Source organism: Neolamprologus brichardi, chromosome 19 (genome assembly GCF_056152115.1).
Source record: "Neolamprologus brichardi isolate AB-2024 chromosome 19, ASM5615211v1, whole genome shotgun sequence".
Lineage (NCBI taxonomy): Eukaryota > Metazoa > Chordata > Actinopteri > Cichliformes > Cichlidae > Neolamprologus > Neolamprologus brichardi.
In genome coordinates this window covers 10,717,142-10,738,992 of record NC_142122.1, presented here as the reverse complement: position 1 = coordinate 10,738,992, position 21,851 = coordinate 10,717,142, and the positions used below count along the sequence as shown (strand labels likewise).

Below are 21,851 nucleotides of genomic sequence, written 5' to 3'. Positions count from 1 at the left end.
TAATTTTTAGTAGCTGCTGAGAATTATAATGGACTGATTTGGCTAACCATTCACCATGCTGTCTTTAAGTTCATAGTGTCACAAAAAAGGAAAAAACTCCCAACCAATCATACGTCTGATAACTCATCGCTTTCTCATCTCTTGGGCTTTATTTTCCATGTGCAGCACCGGGGAGGTGTCAGCCTGACAGAGCACACCAATTCCAGTAATTATCATCAACACATAATTGTGATTACTTACTGCTGCCAAGTAATGGTAAAATGCAGTGAAGGACTTGCAGCGTATGGAGAAAGATCTTATGTGTATGTTTGTGTGTTAGGATTCTCTTTATATTTTAAGTTAATTATATAAGTAGCTGAATGTTGACAATCACAAACGCACATACTGCAGAAGGAAGTATTTCTTCACCGGTTTTAGTTTGCAGCCTCAGCAAAGGGACACAAACCTGCTAGCTAATGCCAAACACACAGCCCGATACTGAATCTTGTGATGTCCAAGACATGTGTGTTTGAGACTGTGCGTGCACGTGTATATCTTATTTCTTTGTGTGTGCATCTCTGCCCTTGCCAAGTCAATCACACAGACGAGACCCACACACACACACATACACAAACACCTCTACAACTCAGGACACATTTACTATGCAGGACACTTCCTGTCGTAGCCTAGCAACGGTCTAAGTTGGCACGAATAAAGTGAACACGATGCTAAAATATACGGAGACACTCGCATGCTCAAATACAAAGACACAAAGGGAGACGACAAAGGATAAGTATCTTTAGTCCTGTTCCGGGAGATTGTTTCTTTAGAAGAAGAGTTCAGGTGGGATAAAGCGTGAGGGAGAGAGAGTGGAAGAGGACGTGCTGAAGAGAGCGACATTTCATGCTGCCTCTGTCCCTGTGGCCAAGCTGCAAGGTCAGGAGAAGGCATCCAGATTTTCTTTTTGATGACAAAATGAGCTATGTGATATTTTTTTTAAAAATAAGGCTATATTTTTCCAAATGATTATTATTTAACGTTTATATTAATACTTTCAATGCAGTTGCAAGCTTTAATTTATTTCAGAAAAAAATAAAAATCAACTTGGACACTTGACAGCTACTTAAGGAGGCTGTTGGCACGTTTAATGTTGTGACTATAGAGTGTAGCCTTTGGATGTGAAAAGAGAAGCCAATATTCCTTAAAGCTCCATTCCTTCTGGTTGCAAAAAGAAATCCACTTGTGCAGATGTTTTCTGAATGAGAGCATGAAAAAACAACCGTCCTGTTCACGCCATCTATGACCCAAGAAAACAGTTTTCTAATGAGCTTACAGTATGGACCAAGCTGCTAGTTCTCATTTTTAATGAATACAAAACTGTTTATTTTGTAAACTTTGGTCCTGTGTACACTAAAACCATTAAGGAACAGACAGTTAGTGACCATCCAGCAACCACGGGTCAGAGGGAAAAATGTGTATTTTCTGACTGGTTGCTGGAAGTTGCTGTCTGTCGCTGGGCGAAATTGGTCGAAAAAAAAAAAGATGCTAGATGAAAAAGTTTGCTTGAAAGACCTTAACTTCTCTGCAAACATTCATCATCTGAGTCTTCACTTCCTCTTTAACTTGAACAATGCAACGCAAACGAGAAATGGATAATGTTCACCTTCAAAGTAAAAGTTATGCCTTACCACTGCATTGCCCACATTTCAAAAACCTTTACTTGGAAGACAAACTGTCTCTGTTTTTGTTTTGCATTACACTTTTCACGGTTCCACTACAGGTTGGTGGGTAGTTTGTGAGCGTTGACATTACAGATAACCGCAGCAACCTTCCAGGAACCAAAGATTTCCCAAAGAAGTTTTATGTGCAGCACCATGTACCTCTTTGTGACCAATTCCACAACAGTGAATGCCATCACCCTCCAAAACCCCCCAGCCAACCACTCACAGAATATAAATATTTCAACCAGTGGTTACCAGATGGACATTAACTAATCTTTATGCCTGTTTCATTTGTTTTTTACTTTGCTCACTGATATTTCACACAACTTAACACAGGGTCAAAGTCTCCTTTTTCCATTTTTTGAAAGACTGAGTAATGAAAGGTGAGGCCGCCGTGGTTCTACAACCTGGATCTGTCATTTTCTTCCAAGGTATATAAATAAGTAAACATTCTGCATATGCTAAAGCATTCGAATGCATGCACACTAAACAGGAAACAGATTGCCGTCTCTTTGTAACAAGGAAATGGGTCAGGCCATAATCCTAATCTGTGCCATTATAGTAATCCACACAAATAAACACAGACTTTAGGAATTGCTTCAGCTTCAGCTATGCATTGTGTCATAGCGCAGGGCCTGTTTGCATAGTAACAGCATCTTAGGGGAGAAGGTATGAATGGTGTGCACCAGGACTATCACCGTGTGCATGTTTCTTTGTGCTTGTTTTGTAGTAGAGGTGCCCCCCACTTCACACACACACACACATGCACACACACACACACACACACACCAAAGTGAGGCATTCTCAGGGTTGAAGGATTTCAGATAACCAGTGTTTCAGTCTGTACCTCTATATCAACGCCCACTGGTTTTATTACAATCCCATCCTGTTCAGCAGAAGGTGCTGGAGCTATGAGGCAGACTAAAAGCCACTTTTGGCTAACGAACATTACAAACACAGTTCTGCTGGAAGGCTCCCAAAGAAATAAAAGGGGCAATACTCCCAGACACACCTCATTGCAGTTCAAACACCTGCAATCATTCCGCATTCGCACGTGATCACACAGAAACACACACACAGAAGCATCTCGCATACACACAACGCGCAGAAGACGGTGTCGTGAAATCAGTGAGGCAGTAAATAAAAGTGACAAAGGCCTCCATTCCAATCTACTCCTGCACTACCCAGGAAATACAGAAGCACCCCGAGGCTGTGCTCACACTCAGGCATGAGAAAGAAAAAGAGGAGAAAGACAGATTGAGATGAAAGAAGATTTAAAGAGAAGCCATAACAAGAGCCAGCAAATGTGAGGAAAACATACCATAGCACAGATTTTGTAGAGAACAATTATTAAAGGAGCTAAGGTGAAGGTGATGAGGGAAAGAAAGATGAGCGCAACGATCTGTAGAATAGTTTAGAAGCTATTATTGATGGGTGGTGGAATACAGCTAATTTGAATTTTGCGTTAGGAATCCTGCAAGTGTTGATTTCATTCTGAATGAACCACTGTTAACATCTAAAGCCTACTAAAGCAATAATTTATCAGTAGTCTGAAATATAGCCGCTTATTAACCTGCCTGCTCACAGTACAGCCAGCTAATTAACAAGCTAGTAGAAACAAACACACAAAAAACAACCTAATCTGGGTTCAGGGAAAGGATTCATACTGCCTCATAATGACAAATACACTCACACTAAATAGTTTAAAATGATCGCAAACATATCTGACACTGCCTATGACCTGTGAGTGTGTATATTTATTTTGGTATCTGTGCATACATGTCAGAAAATAGTCAAAGCTTAGCCTTATCATAATACCTGCTTTGATGTGACGAACTAGGTAAACGCTAACAGAATAACCTCTTACTGGAGCTTGTTTATGGTAGACAGACTCAGATTGACTGAAACACAATCTCCCACATACACAAATGTAATGTACACAAATGCTTTATTTAGCTTTCTGTTGTTAAAATCCAACCAAATAACTGCTTGACCTTGTCTCTGAAACGGATCTAAAACGATCCGATCTTAATCAAACATAAATTCATTCATCCATACACCCACTTATCTCTCATTTCAAATAAAACTGCTGAAAATCTTTTAAATTTGGGAGGAAACACTTCTCCCTCTAAATGCAACTGCTGTCAAACAGGCAAGAAAAGAGAGAGTAAGTGATTCGCAATGTGCCCAAGCGAGGGAGAAGGGCTGCTGTGAAGAGGAAAAGCGGCAGGTTCAGCACTTCGGCATCACGCTCCAGCAGCTCTGGAGGTCAAAGGAACAGCCAAGCTGATTTACTGTGCAGGCTGAAGGTGAAAGAGAGATGGGAAGAAACAGATGAGCGAGGGTATGGAGGACAGAACACATGAAGAGAAAAAGCATTTTAGATGAAAAGCAGTTAGAGTGGAAAAACAAAGAAAATGCAGCTAAAGGCCATAAAAAGGAGAAGACACAGCAAATGAAGGATAATAGAGAGTGAGGGCTGGTATAGCTTATTGATTTACCTATTGATGAACATTTCAAGTGGCGAAAAAGTTGCTTTAAGCTCAATGACAGTATCAGTAAAAAAGAGGCTGCTCTATAACTGGGAAATATACAGTAGAAAGAGACAGACTGGGAAAGAAAAGCAAAGACAGAACGAGAGATTGTTATTGACATCAGCTATGGCTAATTGACTCTGGTCTAGGCGGCAGGAGTGCATTGTGGGTAAGTGGGACGTGTGGCCTTGGGGAAGACAGAGAGAGGATGTAGGCTAATGAAAACACTGCCAGGTGTGAGTTTGTGTGTGCGTGAGTGTATCTCTGTATATGGTAAAAACAAGCACATCTGCTGGCCCCACAGTAACATCCACTTCAGTCACGGTTCACAGTTCATTCATAATGACTCCAGAGACTGAAGCACATGTGTGTGTGTGTGTGTGAGAGAGTGCATGTGTGGAAAAACAGCAGAAATTACAGTAAAACAGTTATATTGAAACAGAGTGACAATGGAAACCACAACAACACCACCACCAGGGACATGTGTTATATATAGCAACAGGCAGACACAAACACACACATATTCAAGTAGTGTACACAAAAAAAAAAACAAATTACACCTGAGCTGCATGTGCTTCCAGCTGCGACCCTCTGCGAGCAGTATTGACACTAATCCTGCCATTCAGCACGACATTCTTTTACATTTACGCGTCACTCTGTAGTTGCACATGTCAGCCTGTTATCACACTACCAGCAGCTTATAAAACACGACTGTAGCCTATACATCTTTTAGGGGAGTCAGAGGATGATTATAATTTCTCATTACCACTGAGCTTATGGTGGATGCTAAATCTATGAACATCTGCAGTGTGATTTGCAAAAGAATTACATTTATACCCAAATAAAACACTCACATTACAAAAATATTGTATTATACTAAGCTGCCTGGCATCTAGTCAAACTAGAACATGTCACGGTAAAGTGTAATTATTGATCAATCATTCGGTTTTTACATATTCCTTTAGATAAAATAAAATGAATTTAAATCTTGTAAGAATACACTGTCACAATGGTGAAAACAAACATGGAAATAGGTTTTCCTGATTCAGCAACAAGGCTGGTTCCAGCTTCTTAAAGGGGATTTGTGCTTTTTCTTTGTTTTTATGATTTGGGCTTGGCAAAACAAGCTCTAGACATTATCTTGAGCTCTCTGACATTACTTAGCATTATACCCCAAAACCAAAAAAATCCCCATTTGCAGAATGTGCAAAATAAAAAGACAAAAATTTAAAAAAAGGCCATATATTTTAGACTTAATTCTATCTCCAACCGCGCCAGTGAAAGTGTTTTTGATGTGACTAGTATCAGAAGGAAATTCATAAATCTTCAATTAACCCAAATATTTGGCATTCAAATTACAAACCTGTTAACTTCACAATCAATACTTGATAGTTAACCTTTGTTAAAAAATCAACTGAAATGGAGCGGAAGGCACATTCCTCACAACACGTAATGCCAACCACTCATATGTCGTGTTGCCAATTTTAGCACGATCCAAGAACGACTAGTTTCAAAGAGATACAAACTGTATATGTGTATATGCTTGCTTTTGCTTGATCTTCTTTCCTGCTGTGAAACACTAGCTGGAGGAGTTTAGAACATCAAACAAGAGGAGTAAATGAAGTCACTCCATCTATCATACTGTTTTGAAGTCTTTTATGCCAGACTTTCTTACTTCATGCTGCTTCTCTGAGATATGTGTGTTCCATGTGTGCGCGTGTGTGTGTGTTAAAAAGGAGTCTGTGGCAAGCGTGCAGAGGGAAAAATCTCCCATGGTCCTTTGCTGCGTGACTTCCAGCAGATAAGGAAGATAAAAAAGAAACACCTTTGAAGTTTTATTCAGTTCCTTAAGAGGGCAGGGAGGGAGGAGGAGGAGGAGAAGAACCGGGGAGGGGAGCAAGACAGGCAGAGCACTGCAGGTAAAAAAAACAACAACAACAACAAAAACACAACAAAAACAAAAACACAACTATGGACAGAGGAGGAGGGAGAGAGAAAGTGATTAATCCTAATCTACGTTCTGTTTGTCTCTTTACATGCCAAGGTAACAAGATTAGCTGTGAAGACTTCACTGATGTCTGACCTGAATCTGTGCATCATTTTCAGGATAAGTGAAACCCCTGACATTTTCAGAAGAATACACACGACCTTTAGTGCTGAACACATGAAAGGAGCATACACAGTGACAATAGGAAATGTCAGACACTGCACGATCCTTGTATACACATTGATTTAGACACACGTACACCAGTGGGGTGTACGTGTGTCTAAATCAATGTGGAAACCATGCAGGTGCCGGAAATAACCGGCAACCATGCAGGTGCTCTCTTTACAGCATCACTGTCACAGTGGGTGAGCATACACTAGAAAAGCCCACACGGCCCAGGTCCCCAACTGTCACGTCTTCTTCACTGTGTGTGTGTCTTTCAGACTGACTAGTGAATATTTAAAGAGTGGTGCACAAAGCAGCAGCAGCAGCAGCAGCAAAGTGGATGTGTTCTGCCACTAGAGAGAAAAAGACTGGTCGCCTTCTTTCCACTTATTTTTACTGCTTCCTCACTGTGTGAAGACAGCAAAGTCACAGAGAGGGGAGGGGCCGATATGTGCAAACAACACACACACAAACACACGCAAAAGTATAAAATGGTTTACTGCTGTGAAGGCCAAGGAGACAGTTGATGAGATGATGGATATGGGTGTCACACATCCATGCATGTGTGTGAATGCGTGTATCAGTTTGCGCTCCTGCGACCATGATATGATTAGTTGCCCTCTCTAGTTGTCCTTTTGCCCATCAAGCTGAAAAATCACTTCTCCCACGGGAATGGCAAGAAACTGTGATTAATCAATTAGCAGATCAATAACCCTGTCAGTCAATAAGGCAACCTGTCAGTTTCTTCCTATGTCCTTATAGTACCAAAAAGAGGTGAGGAGTCTTTCCTCATTTGGAAAAGTACAGCTGACATAAAATATTCACAGGCATCAGGAAGAAAGAAAGGAAGACGGACATAACAGAAGTATTATCAGTATAACAAGAGAGTGAGTGGAGGTGATGGCTAAATAAAGGGAATAAAAGTGGGGAATACAGATGAGGCACAGGGACAACAGTGAAATCTAAAGGAGGAAGCCGAGAGAGTGGAAGATGAAGAGAGAGGGAAGTGGAGAGAGAAGGTATTTAATTATTCAGCATTACCCATGTTCTCTATTTATGGCCCTTTTAAACCTGGCAGTAGAAGCTATATATATGCACATACTGTAGGCACACTGTCCCCCCTTAAGTAGAGTTCACTGGGGATGTTTCAACACAGAAAACAGAGGAAACAAAAGAATGAACGTGATTATATATTGATAAGAGAAATCCACAAAAGCAAAAGGATGAAAAGTAAGAGGATTTGCAGGCAGAGGAGGAAGAACTAGCAAACATAACCGCCATAGATCTCTCATGTGAGAGGAGTGAAGGCAGGGTAAAATTATTTTCTATCATTGGCTACGTCTCTAAACTATTTCTGCTGTCAAAGAAACTACAACAAAAATGATAATGTGGATAGATAGTTTTTAATTGTGATAAGATTTTAGGCATATATAAGAAGGAAAGGAGTGAAAGAGAGATGGTGGAAGGAGAACTGAGAGCCAGATCTGTATCATTTAACTAGATGGAGTAATGGAATTGCTGATAAACCTGTTATCTCTTGCTCACAGGCACACAAACGTGGAACTATGTGGCACATTAGTGCCCTTCTTTAACCAATAATATAAAACAATGCTGCCATCACACACAAATGGATGCACAAAACCATGCATGCATAGTAAACTATAGCTATAGCTATAGTAACTATAGCTTCACTATGCACATAGTTCACCGAGTGCAATTTACTACAGCAGAATAAAGCAAACTCATTTTGTGTTTTTCTTGCTGTAGGAATAGAATTGAGAAAACACTCTTTTTTTTTTACTTTTTCTTATAATCTTTCTATTCAGTTAAAGTATAGATGTAAAAATGCCAGCTGCTCAGTAAAATGTAGCTCTTTTTTAACTATTAACTGATGCATTTTTCACTCCGTTCAAGAAGCTTATTAAAGTTTTAATAACCTCAAAGCTAGCCTTATTTTTTTTTCATCCATATGATTTTTTTTGCTTGTTATTTATGGTTTATTTGAAACTGTAGCACACCACAAATCAAGGCATAACTTGTTAACTTGTACTCTGTGATCACATAAACATCAGAAAAACTGGCCTCTGAGCAACTTGAATCTATTTTGGGAATCAAAACGAAGAGTCAAATCATTTTTGCAGTCTGTCTGACTCTTATCTTCTTCTGCTCTTTTCATCTGAGCGAAAAAAGGCAAACTGCACAGCACGCTGACAAGGATTCACTGATGCAGAACGGAGATACCACAGCTCTAAAGAATGATATTGTCCTGTGTTATTTTTCTCATATAACAAGTGTTTAAAATGATTCAGAACGAGCCAGAGCAATTCCACTTCACTAATACCCGCCAGGCTGAAGGTCAGTTTATCATCTCAGCGAGTCAGAGGTTCACCTGCTCAAAAAACGTTGATCCTCTTCCAGGCAGCCTGCCTGAAAGAGGAACCTCAGCTGTGTAAGAAATTTAAAATAGATGACATTTTTGCTCAAGTGACTCTGCTGCTTATCTCTGCGTATGAGACTGATCTTTCCTAGTTTAAGCTGTATTTATAGAGCACTGAACAGGATGATATTTGAAGTTGAATCTTTTTTTCTGCTATGTTTGTCCCTTTTATACAGCTATTATGACAGATAGGCCTTCATTTTTGTTCATTAAAATTAAACTGGCTGTCCAAAATCTAAATATATGAGGATTCATATCACATATGAAAAAAGAAACCGGAAAGCCCAACAGCCAGTTACCATTCTGAGAAGAGAAACACTTCAAACCTTATTATCATCCTAAATTTGATCCCATTGTTACAGTTTTCAACACGCAGCACAGTTTGCTTTGTAAGCATTTCCAGGCACATACTTTTACCACCAAGAGTAACCATTATTCTCAAGCCATTTGTCATTAAATTTGCATTCCCCCACTTCCATACACTAACAAAGAGGAATGGCTAGCAAGCCCGTTTTCCTAATCATCATATTCCAGCCTGACACTGAGCCTATGATTCTTTTTTTAGCCACAAAATAAGCTAATTTATCAAATCAGCTTAATTGTTAAATAAATACGGGTGAGAGGGACTGTAAAGTATAGCCTTAACAAAGCACTCACATTGTGTGAGGTAAATGTGTATCGGAGGGGGGAAAGCGGCATGTGTGTGTGTGTGTGTCATGGAAAATGTCTTGGTCAAGTGACTGAAAAAGTTTAAGACCAACATGGGTTTGAAGTTTCAAACAATATTTTTATTATTATTATTTATTTATTTGTAATTAAGATTCTACTGGTTATTATTATTTCTATGTTTTTCGTCCTTTCTGGCTCTTACAAACAACCACACACACATATGTGGATAAGCATGTCTGACCTTTGTCTGACCTTTCATTTGGTTAAATAGGCTCCTCTCCATCACCACCTGACCTTAAGTCTCTGGTTCATTAGACACGTCCTCAAGCACACAAAATACATGCACTGAAGACTTTCAGAGTCAGAGGCTGTCCACATGTTTTATCGGTCCATATATTTAAACATATTTATTCCAACTAGGGGTCATTAAACAGAGTGACACAGGCTGCTTCCCTATCCTGCAGAGAGGCAAAATAAAGCAGCAGAATCAGGAAAAGGAAGCAAGGAACAGAGAACGACAGGCTGTCATGAAGAGAAGAGGAAGCTCAGACAGTGACATGGACTGAGAGATTCTGTTTAAATAACTGCGGGAAACAGCTGAGCCCATCTGACAACAAAAAGCACAAACCACAGTGATGTCACAAATGCAGACCGACTTAGCACGAGTACTTCCTGTGTCCCAGAAAAACATCAAAAGGTTAAAGCATTGCTGAGATATGAGAGGTCTAAAAACAGTAAAGAGAGTAAAGAGTTATTTAAAGGGACAAGAAAAATTAGCAGGTTATCGTACTTTTACACATCTACAGTTTCACCACAGCTGTGGGGTTTCTTTTACCTCCTGTATTATTTCCTATGCTCCTTCATTTACATTGTCTTTCTTTGTTTCACGCGAGCTACTTGCAGAGGCGAAATAAAAAACTGATAAGAATGAGGCGCGTGCTATCAGAACGACATTCTTAGTGTATATAAGTCTCACCTTGTACACCTGCCCATATGTGCCATTTCCCACCAGCTCAACCAGCTCAAAGATGCCGACGGGATCCTGTAAATTCAAAGAAAAGACAGTGGAATGGTTAGATTACAGACACTCATCTCTACATAACCTTAAAAACAAACTCAGATGTATGGCATATGTTTGCACAGAAAAGCCTTCAGTTGGTCTAATCTTAGGTACAGGAAGAGACAGCTTCACAGCTGCCAGATGAATTGTCTAGAAATTTTAATCAGATGGTGATCAGAGATGAGTCTAAAGAGAAGCAAATGAGCGGTGATATGGGGGTTTAAGTAACTTTACATCCAGCGCCATCATCAAAAAAAGCATGCTAACAGACAAACTATATCTACTTAACATCAACATACTGTAATTCTGAGCATGCTAGCATGTTGATGTTGCATGCAGCGTTGAGTCTTTTAATCCATATTACAACAGTGGGCATGTATTCTAAACAGTGCAGGTAGTTTAAATGAGCAGTAATGTCTCAGTAAAGCTCCCAGAGTGTTGATACACTATTCTGAAATGCAGTGCTGGATTGCTTTAGGCATGCATCCAGACTAGCTAATAATTTAAGCCCACAGTCGCTAGGTTGCCAACACAACTCAACGCATCTTTGAAAAGGAGCAGCTTGAACTGAGCATAAAACCCACTGACCCTGTGCACACACACACACACACACACCTCCCCCTTCCTTTCTGCTGCACGTTGCTACGGCATTCCAACAATAGCTGGCATTTACCCTCTCCTTCCTTCTCTCTCTCTTTCTTTCTCCCTGTCTCTTTCACACTCTCTCTGCTCCTCCAGCTTCTGTTTTCCAACCAGCTGAAGTCCATCTATGTCTGTCTCACTCTTTTATCTGCACTTTGCTCTCATTCCAACAGTGAATGAGGTTCAGAGTTCCAGAAACACTGAGGTCCTTTTACCAGCTTTACCAGCTTTTCTCCCCGCCGCTGTCATTCACAAGTTTGATAAATGTGGCCATCATTCATCAATACATCAACTGTCCTCAACCAGAACGCTGGAGCTATTCTTGAGGTTTTATTCACTCGACATGTTCATGATGACAACACAATAAACCATGTAATCTTACAATGATAGTTCCAACTTTTGAAAATGTCATTACCAGCTCACTGGAATGTGGATTACAGTATGTTACAGCCAACTCTACTGGGTATTCAAATAAATCTTTGATCCGTTTTTTATATTCCATTCTTCTTTAGAGCAAAAGAAGATGTTTAAAATGTGATTCTTCAACTGGGGGCAAAGCTAAAGGCTTATTTCATTGCTGATTCACCAAAAATAAACTGCACTATTATGTAGATCTACACTGGGACTCATACAAACCTAAAGAACAGAGAGTTTTACACAATACTCCTTTCTCACAGACAGTTCCCCTCTCAATAATACATCTTTTTTTATTTCTATTGTGAACAGCCACACATGTATTCTATTTGCATCCTTGTCCCTCTTTTCTAACCTTATCACTTCCGTCTTACATTAGCAGTTCATCTATTTTTTTTATCACGCACTTTCTCTTTCTCACTGTTTGCGCTTCACATTCATATCATGTCTGTGAATTTTCGATTGAACTTGCAGCTAACTTTGCTGGCATGACACGTGCGCTACCACAGTGCTAGTGAACCACATACCACAGATAAAAAAAAGATTTTCCTCTGATGTTAAACAGGTAACGCTGTAGCCTATTTTAAGGGGTTTGCATAAATCTTGCATCCATGTTAAGACTTCTAAAGTGCATTTTCTCCTTCTTCTGTTCTTCTGTCTCAACTTCCCCCTCTTCCTTCTCAGTGTCTCTGCCTTTCCCCATCCCTCCCTTTGTCTCTCTCACTCTGTCTCCATATGTTTGTTTCTGTTGGTCTCAGCAGACCTGTCAACCTGTCAGCTGTTTCTGAAGACAGGGCCTTGCGCTTTTCTTGTTCCCTTCTTCCTGTTTTCTGTCGTTTTTCACCACTCCGTTGTGTTCTGCAGACGCCAGCACACACACATGCGCTTTTCCTCGTACACAAACGCACGCGCACACATCGCAAAACTCATTCTCTCACTTTCTGTCTCAAGTACATCCTCCCGCTGTCTAGCTCTCTCACACTCTCAAAACTACATGCACACAAAAACACACACACTGTGCCAATAACACACTCCTACACAGGGATAGTGTTCAAATGTTCTAACAAGTATGAGTGGGCACAAAATGATGAGTGTATGTCTAAGTAAATGCTTGTGCACGTGAAAGAGAGAAAGTTAGAGAGAGACTGCTAGTTGCTTTTAACAGTGCTAACATGGGCATTCTGAGTGTGCATGTGACCGATGTTGCCAGCTTATAGAGGTAGATTATTTCACCGTTTACTTTCTTTGTCTCTCACTACTTCTGTGTGTGCATCTCCGTGTGTGTGTTTGACAGCTGTGTGAATCAACTCTCAGAGCTGCAAACAAAGTTCTGACAGTCTGTCTCGAGATTCATCGAAGGATGCCTTCTCGTTTCCTTTTTTGTTTACACACAACAGAAACGTTCACGTGCAAAAAAAAAGAAAAGAAAAGAAAATGCATATAGGTACAAAGGCAATGCTGAAAAACAAGCACTGGAAGGCACATTACACAAGCATGCACGAGACTTCTGAACGCACACAGGATGAGTTCTGTGGCTAGAAAAAAGCAGCTTTTTGATGCTTCAGTTCATACATATCTTTAGGCTTACCCACAAAAATATAGTACAATATCATTCATATTTTAGAGGCCACTTGCAGAATCAGCTCTTGGCACGTGGCCACCTCAGACTGCATCTGCGTCTGTGCGTCTGTGGGTTGGAGTTCCCTGTAACTGAAACAATTCGGCCTACTTCCTTGTTTTGTTTTGGGGTTTTTTTTTTTCATTTTGTTTTCCTGCTGAGTCTTTGCCAGGGTCACATGACAGCCATATGACCCCACTGGTGGCCAATTAATCATGCTGTGCGTCTCTATAAAGCTGCTGAATAACAGTACATTAAAAATAGCTTGTGATACATTAAAAAAAAAGTGCTCAGAGAAAAAAGAATGAGGATCCACCAACAGATGTAAAGACACCCACAGACAACTTTTGAGCAGAGGCTTCTGTCTGATGACGGTGCAGTTTTTTTTTCTTACTTAGCTTTATTCCAATTCAGACGCTTCTCTAAGAATTTTTCAAAGCCACAAAAGAACACGACTTCCTTTATTTTCTATAAGCCGTTGCAACATGATAGAAGCATGACACTGACTGGTCACCGATAACCTTTACTGTACTTCATACAGCTTTTCTAATAAGTTAATGTAGGTAACAGCAAATTGACCAATTGTCAGCGATGATTTTATTGGCCAATAGCTATCTGCAAATCTATCACTATCAGTATTTATAACAGCTGACAAATTAAAATGTAAAACGTAATGAGCAATTCAATAACTACACATAACAAACGTTACAGAAAAAAAACATATCGGCCGTTATATGTAATAGCAGATTTTTAAAGTCTTAAAAATCCTATATCAGACAGGCTCTAGTCACAAGTACATTGTATTAACTTTTGGTACAAGGGATGAATACAGTAATGGCTTGTCTCTTTTGCTCCAGACAGAGAATATTGGCCCATGAGCAGCAGAGTCCATTAATAATGGATTTTTAAGAGCAGGCCTGCAGCCCTTGTGAAAGCCACTTTACGACATGTGTGAGGACTTTTACTGACTGCATTCATTCTTTCATTCTACAGCCTAACCTTAATTCTCTCCACTACATTCCTAACTTTAACTCCTATCTAACCAAAAGCTAATCCTAGCTCTAACCTTAAAAATAATGTTAAAACCAGAGCAAATTACTCACATAAAATCCCTATCAGGTGATCTAAGCATGGCTGAATACACATGGAAACATAATCAATCTGATCAGAACAAGTTGCATGCAAAGGCCATAAGAAAGGCAGCTGACTCTTAAATATATATTGCTTGCTCCAGCGGATTACAAGGCTGAGAAGTCCATGTGTAAACAAGGTAATTAAAGATTTTCAGTAGAGCTATTAATAACGAATCAACTGTTACTTACAAAGTAGACTCACCCTTCTTGAGAAGTAATGCATCACTCAATGCTTTGTTGCCTGACACATTTTGATGCATTTGAGGTATGTGAATTCCTTTGACAAAACCACACCTCAATGCCTAGTCTAACCAAAGCCACTTTTACTCTCTAATGCTGTGTCTCTTTGTTCATTGTATCAGCCATATATCAGCTGTGTTATGAATTAAACCAATACTAAATCTAAAGATCACATTGCAGGATACTAGAGAGTAGTCACTAAGGTCTTTGTATGAGATTTTACTTAGTTCTGATTTCTCTTATGAGTTCAGCTCCAAACATTAGTATTCATATCAATCACACAACACAGTTACATACTTTAAAAATATGCACAAGTGACATGTGAATTCAAATTAAAAGTGGAGAGGAAAAATGAAAAATAAAATTAAGACAGAGGCAACACATTTAACACACAAAAACAGCAGTACAATAAGTGAACATTAGAGTCCCGAGAAAATTGAAAATAATCCCTGCAGATGCTGGAAATCTAATCTGTGACAGTACATTTACACAGTGACACAAACAATTATTCTTCAGGTTTAGTGAATCAGTTTGCATCTACATCCCAATCACGCTACATTTTACCAGCTATCTTTATCTTTGTGAATGACAGACCTGCAGACAACAGCAGACAGCTTATTCAATGTAAAGTTTAGAGTCATATATTTATAATATAGCAGAGAAAGACAGAAGGTCTATTAGGGTTAAATCATCACATCTGAGAAGATAAGCTATGAGTATTCTGATTAAGATGATGATTTACAAAACCACTTCTCAAATTATTTGTTTAAAAAAAATTGGCTTATCAGAAAATAACAAATTTTTTCAGGTATTTTAGCGTATTTTTATTGTACATCCCTGCTGCTAAAAAGTAAGACTTTGAAGTGTCTTTATAGTCATAACAGTCACGATTATTTCAACCAGACCCAGCAGTGAGTTGTTCAATCTTTGCAATGAAAGCTGAGGAAATAAAATTAAAACTGCACAAATCTCTATTTTCACATCAACAATTGCTAAACTTGCTATGTATAACGTTACGTGTAATGTGATGTGGGTCAAACTAACAAACCACATGACTAAGACAACTGGCAGTTGATGTGAATACTATTGATCATCCTGTTGCAATGCTGTGTTTTGAACTTTTGAATTCTGGCAAATATTTGAATCTTTCATGATACAACTGTAAACTAAGAAAAAACCCACATGGCAATACTACTGGCCCAATATACAGCCCACACCCCTATACTGCAAAATTCCTCTAGAAAGTGTTGAGGATTGCGACAAAGAGCTCAAGGGGTTGACTCCAGATGGCCAAAATGTATATACCGTATAAGCTGACAGTACATCCATATTGTGCTTAAAACTTATCAAATAATCCCAAGGCACCCTGAGTTACTATAACATGGCTTATGTATAGTTTTGTATCGCACAACAGTACTTTAGCATTATATCACCAGCCTTTATGCAGTAAAAGTTAAACTCAAAATGTTACTTTTTACACTCACCAAGATCAAGATTTTTGCCAAGCTCATATTTACCTATTGTATATGTGTAGTATATCTTTCTGTGCATTAGCCAGTGACCAGGTGAGTGCAGTTAGTGCATTTTTGTAGAAAGTGATTTTCAAAGGTGAGGTGGATTGAATTAGGGACTCTAAGAGGATGACAGGAGTCATGCTGGGGCCAGCTTTGCCTCTTATAAAACCACTTACACTTAACAACACAGCTCAACATTGCTTGTTTTTACAAGGAGATGTCGTTGTAGCCCAATTCCCAGTACATCTCACCCAGACATGTACAGTACATTAGCAGGAGTCCACGTCTAATCACAGATTAACAGGCCACTGAAGAGGGTACACGCTGCAGGGTTTGTTCTGCGATGCAACAGAACCTCTCGCTGCCCGATTCTGCCAACTTGCAATCTCACACCTTTCCCTATCCCCATTTGCCCATCACTCCTCCCCTTCTGCATGAATTGCTTTTCTACATCCCTCTGTCATTTCAATGCATTTTTCTTTCCTTGCTGCCCTGCACAATGTGAGTGCGACACAATGGAGGGATCACTCCTATTATGGACTTGTCTGCATGCACATGATTCCTTCAAACACTTCAGATCAAGTGTAAGTGTGCACTTGTGCGTCACTGAATGAGAGGGGTGAAAAGGGAAGCTAGTATGTGGTGCAGCGCATACTTTCAAACATGCTGGAATAGAACGCATTAGATATGTTGCACTTTGACTGTTTTAAGTCATGGAACTGGAGCTCTTGATGTTTTTCATGATGTTTGCCATTCATAATGCAAACCAGGAGTTTACAAACTCACGGAGGACATCAAGGTGGCTACGTGCATCTTTTTATACAGTCTGCATTTGGTTTTTGTCAAGCACTTCTAAGTCGTTTAGAAAGCAGACAGTGTGGTCAGTGCTTACACACAACAAACTACTCATGTGAGGTTTGCCAAGGAATCCTTTCCTACATATTTTCTTGGCTCACTTACTTTTTTCCTGAAATGAGCTAGCTAGTTGCAAGAAGCAAAATACCAGCATTTATTAATTTGATATCATAGTTTTATATACTGATTATTACATTTTTAAAGGATTTTTAATCATTCATAAACACACACAAAATGTGCAATGCGTAGTTTACAACACTAAAATAGTTAAAGGCACATAACTGTTTACAACAACTCTTTCGGGTATCATATCATAAGGGATGGTTTTTATAGATCTAATATAATAAAGTACAATAATTAAAATGTGCCCATCCATCCTTATAGATGCTTACAAATATATTATGGTATGTTATAAATAATTAATTAACTATAATAATAATAAAAGCTACACTGGAGGGCTTAAATAAGTAAAACATGCATGCAGACCACAACTACTTATACATTTTAATACTTATGGCAGGGAATTAAAGCTTTAATCTAACTCCATTAGTGACTTGAGGGGGAAAAAATAGGTCAACTAGAAGCAGGCAGGCACAGTGGAAGGGAGGGTGGGAGGGAGAGGGGCATTTCTCAGCGACAGTCTGCCATACAGTATATAGACTATTCATGAATAAGCTCTGTGTAAGCCTTGGGCACTGCTGTGGCCCCGTTACTATGGAGTCCATAGTGAGGGGCAGAGGAATGTGGCCTTACTGGGCAACAGGGATTGAGAGGGAGGGAGAGGCTCTAGAGATGGGTCTTTGCCTTGAACTACTTTAGTCACTGGTCACATCTCCACCTTTACCCCGAGCTCAGCCCTCTTGTCATTTTCTTCTTCCCTTCTTGGGTTCTCTCACTGTCTCTCAATGTTCCTGTAAATCTCTCTAAGCTGCCTTTATCTTCAATCCAGCTTTCTCCCTCTGCGTTTTCTCTTAGTCTTTCTCTGACCATGTCACTATCCCTTCATCCCTTCACCTTTTCTCTCTTTCATCTCAGCTTTCACACCTGACTCCCGGCACAGCACATTAGTCTACTGCCAGTATTAGTGTGCGGTGTGTGTGTCTGTGTGTGTATTACTCTGGCTGGACTTCCTGCTGGTTTGCCATCTGTTGCTCTCGTCAGCTGACTAGATGAGCTTGTGCTTCTGACGCCTCTGACCTGTGTGTGTGTTCACATCACTTTGCATAAAAACCACTGTCTGTATTTAAAGAATTTTTAAAGTATTCAACCTTGTATGATATTTTTTATGGTTATTGTGGGTCATGGTAGGATGGGCCACAGCAGCAACATTTCTGTGAATGCCTCTAGTAAGTCTGGCCTTCCCCACTAAAATAAAACATGATGCATCTATGCAGGTGCCGCAGGGTTGATGTGTCACACCAGCAGATGTTGCGGGGACCTGACAAGGCATATGAAAACAAAGCAAGAGAGGAAAAAATGCAGAGGCAGCAAACATGAAAAGCCACTTCTTTTTCCACTTTACTTCCCACTCAATTCTGTCTGTCTCTTGTAAGTGTGTGTGTCTGTGTGATGCTCCTTGTGCCTATAAGGAAGCTCTAGCCCTGGAACAGCCCCCCACCCCCCCAACCATACACTCATATAGACTAAAACACAATGCCCCACCATCTTCACCAAGCCCAGTATTTATAAGCCCCCACTCAACCCTCCCCACCTCGTCAGAGCCAGCTGACCTACTTCCTGTCTAGCCAGTCCAGCAGTGGATGACTGTAAATTCATCTTAGACCATGTGTGTGTCTGTATATGTGTGTGTGCGCGTGTGTGTATTGCTCGGGAAGATAGGTATTGTTCGTACATGTTGAACGGACAAACTTTGGTGTGTTTAAGACTGGAAATCATTGTTTATTTCAGCTTGTAAAACATGTTGTTCAGGTTGCGTAACTTGGTTACGGAGGAAATCACAGAAGACATTCACAACATAATATTACAAAGGAAATAGCTGGAGTATAGTGTTGGGGAAAAAATATTAAAATAAAAGTTTTGGCTTCCCTTAATGTAGCATTATGGTGGTAGGAAATCTCTATTCTATTTTTTCTCTTCTATTTTGTCCACTTCCATCTTTTGACTCAAGTACTATTTTTATGAAAAATATGAAAACTTTTTTTAGAGCTGCCCCACTTCATCAAATGAAATATCTAACATAATTACATATTCCCATACTCCTAAATGCACTTCTATGAAGTATAGAGGAAAACATGAGCATCTGCATGTGTTTGCACGTCCTTGTAAGCTGCCTCTAAGTCACAGTGACAGACACTTGAAATCCTGCCTCCTAAAAAATAAGGCATCCATGGCTGAACTCCCACTTGCCTCCTCATTCCTCTTTCAGTGTTTCTCTGTCTGTTTTGTTCTACTCCTCCTCTTCTTCTTTCAGATTTCTCTTTCCATTCTGTCTTTAATAGAGCTCGTCCCGCTGATAACATTTTGCTAGGCGTAAACCTGAAAAGTAGCACTTATTTTCCTAAGCACTTGATTCACAATTCCTTGGAAATGTTATTCTTCTTTCAAGCAGTGCAAGGAGGTGGGCGCAGAGACATAATGCTAGGAGACAGAGCGACTGGCAGAGAGACAGGGAGGTACATTCACTCAGTCAGATAGTCAAGGTGATAGAAAAACAGGTGATGAAATTGATAGAAAAGAAATGGAATGGAGGTAGATGGATGAGTTGGTGTTAGTGGAGCAGAAACAAATAGGCGAGAAACCATGAAGCAAGCAGGAGACCAGCAAAGACAGAACCGGAGACAAAAATGGCATGTGGGCACAAACAGACGACAACTGCGCTGTGTGAGAGAGACAAAGCAAGAGGGATGTGGTTTTGTTTCTCAAAGCGGCAAACGGGTCTTTAGCTGAAGCATCCCTTACTGCTTTATGCAGTTGACTATCAGCTTGGCAGACACCTACACATTAGAAACACACGTACTGCCCAGTGAAGTGAAAATACGGGTCTGCACACATAAACACAGGCTGTTTGTGTATGCCTGTCTGTTTGTGTGCACATGTGTGTGTGCGCATTATGGTTTACAGCACATACTGGATGAACAAAAGAACTGGCTATTGCAGCATGCAAGGCTTCAGTTGTGACTTTGAGTAGGTTACAGTGACTACAGGTAGGTTGGCACACTTGCCTCTCTCTCTTGCACACACACGCACACACACACACACACACTGAGTAAATACCACGATGAACAGCAAGAGAGAGGAAATCTGGATGAATATGAGTTTGACTTAAAAGCAGTTTCTGTCGTGTTCTTACAATACACAAGCCAAGAGAATCAGCAGTATGTGGTAGAAATAGGTTAAATTCCACTCTGAATCAATTCTGATGAGGCTATAATAGGCTGGCCCACTGAAAGAAGATACACAACACCCCCTATCCAGGTCAGCAAAATCACAGCCTCAACCTCAATTCTGCATCACACACAACACCGACCTTCCTGTAACTGACTTGAATGAAGATAAGCCTTCAGATGTGCGAGCCAGCTGTAATGTTAGTTAATGTCTATATATAATTTGATCTATAATTTGACACACTGTGGCGGCCCGTCTCCCGCACATCCGCCTTTTGCAGCCTCCTCTGCTCTGTGCCGGTTGTTATTCAGGGAGCACTGTCAGGTGCAAGAGAAGGAGGAACGCGCGAGTGCACACATCAATTTTCTTACACACAGACACGCACACACACACTTTTTCTTTTTTTTCTTTAACAGAAATTAAACGTAAATTAATCTTACTCTCAAAGTAGATAGGTCGATTTCGTCCAGGCTCCGTGCTGGAGAGTCACTCGCCATGATGGAGGACGCAAAAAAGCGACTGTCTGTTGTCCGATATCCAGGAACGGTCTTAGCTGTCACGACTGTGTGGTCTCCTCTGCTGCTAGGTCTCTACTATTCCCCCTCTCTCTTGCACAGTGATGTGTCAATGGATGAGAAAATATTATCAGTCCCTTTCTCGTCAGCAGCTGGACGCTCCTCGGGCCTGGAGCGCACAGCTAGAGCGCAAACGCGTGGATGATAGAAAGCGATAGCACCGTGTACATCAACACTTGGAAGTCCATGTCTGCGGGATGTAGACCATACAGAGTAAGGTGAAGCAATACGGAGACTGATTTGTTTCTGGTACAGAAGCTGCTGTGACAGCCAGCCAGTAAATATAGAGAAGGAGGGAGGTGGGAGCCGCTTTTCCTCAGCAAACCACGCCTGTTACCGGGCGGGGTTTACTGAGGCAGCGAGGACTTCCAAACTTTTTTCTTCCTCATGTATAATAGCAATTTCCTTGTACAAAAAAAAGAAAAGAAAAGTAATTGAGTGAAGAAATACTTTCTGATTTTTGCTTATATTTCCCTGTGTACTTTTGATTAAATAGAACAACTATGTATATTTTCTTTATTTATTTATTTTTTTCAGAAAATCGGTATATTTTAATCACAAGGTATAAGAAGAGTAAATGTAACCCGGCACAACACACACACAAACACAGATAATTATTGAATCCATCAAATGTAAACACACACAGCAAGTGAACTGGTGTCTGTTTATCAGGTTTCCTGTTACCTTGCAACCCTTTTCCCGAAATGCCTGAAGCGTTTTCATAAATCTGTGGAAACATGATAAACAACGAATAACATTCTCATTCCACCAAAGACAATACGAAACCTCTCTGGTCTCTGTATCCAACTCTAGGTTCCCCTGAATTTGCCTGAGGGCAAGCAAGAGACAAGAAAAACACAGTGAATGATTAATTTATTAATCAATTATTTTAAAAAAAACAACGACAACAACAACGATACTACTACTGATAATAATAATAATAATAATTATTATTATTATTAT

General features: G+C 40.0%; 1 protein-coding gene across 11 annotated transcripts in view; it reads right to left on the bottom strand.

Moving 5' to 3' along the window:
• Window positions 1–21,152, bottom strand: part of tnika (TRAF2 and NCK interacting kinase a) — a 55,244-nt gene extending 34,092 nt beyond the window's left edge. For all 11 annotated transcript variants that reach the window (XM_006798747.3, XM_087833156.1, XM_087833158.1 and 8 more), the window contains exons 1-2: window positions 20,754–21,152; window positions 10,469–10,534 (exon numbers count right to left, since the gene is read on the bottom strand). In XM_006798747.3, the coding sequence (XP_006798810.1) occupies window positions 10,469–10,534; window positions 20,754–20,810 (123 nt within the window). In that variant the 5' untranslated portion in view covers window positions 20,811–21,152. The remainder of the gene's footprint in view (window positions 1–10,468; window positions 10,535–20,753) is intronic.
• Window positions 21,153–21,851: the final 699 nt, after the last annotated feature.